We start from the raw sequence: 5,720 nt of genomic DNA, 5'->3' as shown, positions 1-5,720 counted from the left end.
TGAGGGAATAATTGAGGAAAACTTCCCTGATCTTGCTAGAGATTTAGACATCCAGATATAAGAAGCTCAACCAACACCTATGAGATTAATTGCAAAGAAGGAATCACCAAGACATATAGTCACAGACTAGCCAAAGTCAACATGAAAGAGGAACTCTTACCAGCTATAAGGTGAAAATACCGAGTAACTACAAAGGAAGACCCATCAGGATAACTGCAGACTTCTCATTGGAGACCTTACAAGCCAGAAGGGATTTGGACCCCCATCTTTAGTCTTCTTAACCAGAACAACTGCCAGCCTAGAATTTTGTATCCTGAAAAACTAAGTTTCATATATGAAGGAGAAATAAAGACTTTTCCAGATAAGCAAACACTGAGGGAATTTGTCACGACCAGACCTGCCCTACAGAAAATACTCAGAACTGCATTATACATGGATCAGCACAATAGAGACCCAAAAGTGTAAAATCATCCAAAAGCTAAAGTTCACAGTTCATATAAAACAATAGCACAAGAGGAAAAACAAAGCAATAAGGTACTACCCAATATGATGAACAGAACAGCATCTCACATATCAATTCTATCACTCAATGTTAACAGTCTGAATGCCCCACTCAAAAGACATAGGCTGGCTTAATGGATGATAAAACACAACCAAAGTGTCTGCTGCCTCCAGGAAATACATCTAACCCACAAGAACTCATACAGACTCAAGGTAAAGGTATGGAAAAAAAATATTCCACACAAACGGAAACCAAAAGAGAGCAGGTGTAGCCATTCTCATATCAGATAAAATTGACTTTAAATCTACAATGGTAAATAAAGACAAAGATGGTCATTATATAATGGTAAAGGGAGCAATTCAACCAAAAGACATAACAATCCTAAATATATATGCATCCCTCACAGGAGCTCCTAGATTCATAAAGCAAATTATACTATATATAAACAAAGAGATAAATAGTAGCATCATAATTGCCTAAGACTTCAACATCCCACTGACAGAGCTGGACAGGTCATTAAAGCAGAAAATAAATAAATACTGGACTTAAATGAGACTCTAGAACAAATGGACCTAACAAGCATTTACAGAACATTCTACCCAAAAACTACTGAATTACATTCTTCTCATCAGCACATGGGATGTTCTCCAAGACTTACTATATCTTAGGCCAGAAAACATGTCTCGACAAATTGAAAAAAAATCAAAATCATACCGTGTATCCTCTCAGACCACAGTGGAATAAAAGTAGAAATCAATTCCAAGAGAAATAGTCAAATCTACACAAAGTCATGGAAATTAAACAACCTGCTGCTGAATGATTACTGGGTCCATAATGAAACTAAGATGGAAATCAAAGGATTTCCCAAACTGTATGACAAAGGGGACATAAGCCATCAAAATCTATGGGATTCAGCAAAAACAGTTCTAGGGGAAAATTCATAGCCTTAAATGCCTACATCAAAAAGACGGAAAGATCACAAATTCACAACCCCCTAATGTTACCTCTCAAAGAGTGGAAGACCAAACCAAACCCAAAGCCTGCAGAAGAAAAGAAATAAGAAAGATCAGAGTCTGCTCTAAATGAAATAGAAAACAAACAAAAAATTATAAAGGATCAATGAAACAAAATGTTGGTTCTTCGAAAAGATAAACAAAATCAATAGAACTTTTGCTAGATTAACCAGGAATAGAAAAGAAAGTACCCAAATAAGCTCAATGGGAAATGAAAAAGGAGATAGTACAACAGGTACCACAGACATACAAAATATTTTCCGTGAATACTATGAAAATCTCTACACACATAAACTAGAACACATAGAGAAATGGACAAATTCCTGGGAACACACAACCTCCCAAGATTCAGTTAGGAAGAAATAGAACTCCTGAACAGACTAATAATGAGCAGTGAGATTGAAGCAGTAATAAAAAAAAATCTTCCACAAAAAACAGCCCTGGACCACGTGGATTCACAGCCAAATTCTATCAGACCTACAAAGAAGAACTGGTACCCATACTGCAGAAATTATTCCATAACATTGAGAAAGAGGAAATCCTCCCCACCTTGTTCTATAAAGCCAGTATCACCTTGATGCCAAAGCCAGGAAAGGACCGAACAAAAAAAGAAAACTACAGACCAACATCCCTTATGAATATAGATGCAATAATCCTCAATAAAATACTACCAAACTGGATTCAAAAGCACATAAAAAAAATAATCCACCATGACCAAGTAGGGTTCATCCCAGGGATGCAAGCATGGTTTAACATATATAAATCAATAAATGTGATTCACCATATAAACAGAAGCAAAAACAAAGACCATATGATCATCTCAACAGATGTAGAAAAAGCATTCAACAAAATCCAGCATACTTTCATGATAGAAACCCTCAACAAACTAAGCATAGAAGGAACATAGCTCAAAATTATAGAAGCCATATATGGCAAACCCACAGCCAACATCATACTGAATGGGGAAAAGTTGAAAGCATTCCCCCTAAGAACTGGAACAAGACAAGGGTGCCCACTGTCACCACTTCTATTCAACATAGTGCTGGAAGTCCTTGCCAGAGCAATCAGTCAAGAGAAAGAAATAAAGGATGTCCAAACTGGGAAAGAGGAGATCAAACTATAACTTTTCATGATAATATGATCTTGTATCGAGAAAATCCTAAAGACTCCACCAAGAGACTCCTGGAATTGATAAATAAATTATTAGGAAAGTCTCAGGTTACAAAATCAATGTACACAAAGCAGTAGCATTTCTATATACCAATAACAGTCAAGCTAAGAGTCAAATCAAGGACTCAATGCCATTTAAAATAGCTACAAAGAAAATAAAATACTTAGGAATATACTTAACCATGGAGGTGAAAGATCTCTACAGGGAGAAGTATGAAACACTGATGAAAGAAATTGCAGATGACACAAACAAATGGAAAAACATATCATGCTCATGGCTCAGTAGAATCAACATTGTTAAAATGTCCATGCTGCCCAAAGTGATTTACAGATTCAAGGCAATCTTCATCAAAAAGCCAACATCATATTCCACAGATCTAGAATAAATAATTCTATGCTTTTTTTAGAACCAAAAAAGAGCCTGAATAGCCAAAGCAATCTTAAGCAAAAAGAACAATTTGGGAAGCATCACATTACCTGACTTCAAACCATACTACAAGACTATGGTAACCAAACAGCATGGTATCCCTACAAAAACAGAGAAATAGAATATGGAACAGAACAGAGAACCCAGATACAAAACCATCTACCTACAGCCAATTGGTTTTCAACAAAGCAGGCAACAACATACAGTGGGGAAAGGAGACCCTATTCAATCAGTGGTACTGGGAAAATTGGATAGCCACATGCAGAAGAATGGAACAGGACCCCTATCTCTCACTACTTACAAAAACTAATTCAAGATGGATAAAAGACTTAAATGTAAGGCATAAAACCATAATAATTCTGGAAGAAAATGTAGGAAAAACTCTTCTAGACATCGGCCTAAGCAAAGAACTTGACTAAGACCCCAAAGGTAATTACAGCAACAATAAAATTAAGTAAAGGGAACTTGATTAAATTAAAAAGCTTCTGCACAGCACAGGAAATAATCAACAGAGCAAATAGACAACCTACAGAATGGGAGAAAATATTTGCAAACTATACATCTGATAAAGGGCTAGTAGCTAGAATCTACAAAGAACTCAAACAAATCACCAAGAAAAAACAAACCACCCCATCAAAAAGTGGGCAAAAGACACAAACAGAAACTTTTCAAAAGAAGATAGACAAATGGCCAAAAAACATATGAAAAAATGCTCAACATCTCTAATCATCAGGGAAATGCAAATCAAAACCACAATGAGCTATCACCTTACCCCTGTTAGAATGGCTTTTATTAAAAAGTCCAAAAGCAATAGATGCTGGCGTGGATGCATAAAGAAAGGAACACTTATACACTGTTGGTGGGACTGAAAATTAGTACAACCTTTATGGAAAACAGTATGGAGGTTCCTCAAAGAACTAAAAGTAGACCATTGCATCTAGCAATCCCACTACTGGCTATCTACCAACAGGAAAAGAAGTCATTTTATCAAAAAAGACACTTGTATTCAAATGTTTATTGCAGGACAATTCACAATTGTGAAGATGTGGAATCAACCTAAGTGCTCATCAATTCGTGAGTGGATTAATAAAATGTGGTATATATATACATGGAGTACTACTCAGCCATAAAAAGAAATTAATTAATGTCTTTTGCAGTAATTTGAATGCAATTGGAGACCAGTATCCTAAGTGAATTATCTCAAGAATGGAAAAACAAATACCACATGTACTCTCTAATAATTTGGAATTAATCAATGAACACACATGGGCACAGAGAGAAGTAAAAGTCACTGGAAATCAAGAAGGGGGAGGAGGAAGAAGGGGAGGGATAAAAACCTACTTAACAGGTACAGTGAACACTATTCAGGTGATGGGCACACTCATATCCCTGACTTAAGCATTATAAAAGCTATCCATGTAACAAAAACATTTGTACCCCCTTAATATTTTGAAATTAAAAAGAAAGAAAGAAAAGGAGCCAGACAAGCTGGGCTCACATTCAGGCTCTACCACTGACCAGCCACATGACCTTGAGGAAATTTCTTGTCTTTGCCGAGTCTCAATTTCCTCATCTATAAAATTGAGATATTTATGGTAGCTTCCTCATGAGGCTGCTTGGGAGGATTAAACAGTGCTTAGCATCATGGCAGGCACACTGTGCCTGCTCAATAAATGGAAGCTGTTATTATACCTTACTACCTGACAGTCATTACTGCCAGATACAGAAAGAGGTGCCCATCAGGGACCAGGAATGTGTGGCCCTTGTGGTGAGAGTCAGATGCCAAGAAGAATAAGAGGCATAATCACACTCTAAGTGAAGACCTTCTCCCTACCCCCAGCACTCTTCACTGGGTCTTCCCAGAAGCTCACTGAATAAAAGCCCCAGCTCAGACATGTGGCCAGATGCTGAGTTCTAAATCCTAGCTGTGCCTTGGAAGCAAGATTTGAGGCCTCTCTGGGTCCCAGTTTCCTCCTCTGTGAAATGGTGCCATTCACAATTATCTCACAAGGACTGAATAACGTGACACAGCTATGCATGTGAGAGTGGTTTATAAACTATTGCTACAGTTCTGTTTGCTGGAATGGGCTCATTGTTTGTTAGGATTTTTGTTGGGCCAGGACTAGGGGAAAAGGGGAAGATTCTTATGTTTTTTCCAATTTTCCTTGGGGGCCTTTGAAATCTGTCAGACTTCTCTTAAACACCAAGTTCATTAGGGTTTTAACAACTAATTTATTCAATACATGGTCATTGAGGGTCTCCAGTGTGCCAGGTTTTCTGAGTGCTGGGGCTATAGCAATAAAAAAAGAAAAAGAAATCTGTTGCTTGAGTTTTGTCATAATTGAAGTGTAAAAGAGTTTAAATACAATCTTTTCTTTTTCCTGATTCTAGGCTCCTGATATGGGCTTCGGAACTGCACTTGCTCCACAGTTTATCTCCCTAAAAGAAATGATCTTTTTTGCATATGTACCTGAAAACGAACCTCAGGAAACCTTATACACCAAGAAATTCAACAATATACACTATGGAAAAGTGATCAACTCCGGGTAGTTAGTGATTTGCCTCACATTTGTTTAGATTGCATACTGGTTTTCAGATTCTAAATTTT

General features: G+C 37.2%; 1 protein-coding gene across 1 annotated transcript in view; it reads left to right on the top strand.

The window, feature by feature from the left end:
* Positions 1-5,720, top strand: part of CATSPERB (catsper channel auxiliary subunit beta) — a 138,884-nt gene that overhangs the window by 87,428 nt on the left and 45,736 nt on the right. Inside the window, exon 14 of the mRNA XM_012656728.1 lies at positions 5,504-5,658. Coding sequence (XP_012512182.1) covers positions 5,504-5,658 — 155 coding nt within the window. The remainder of the gene's footprint in view (positions 1-5,503; positions 5,659-5,720) is intronic.

The sequence above is a fragment of the Propithecus coquereli genome, unplaced genomic scaffold, assembly GCF_000956105.1.
Source record: "Propithecus coquereli isolate 6110/MARCELLA unplaced genomic scaffold, Pcoq_1.0 Scaffold516, whole genome shotgun sequence".
NCBI lineage: Eukaryota > Metazoa > Chordata > Mammalia > Primates > Indriidae > Propithecus > Propithecus coquereli.
This window is presented reverse-complemented; position numbering and strand designations above follow the sequence as displayed.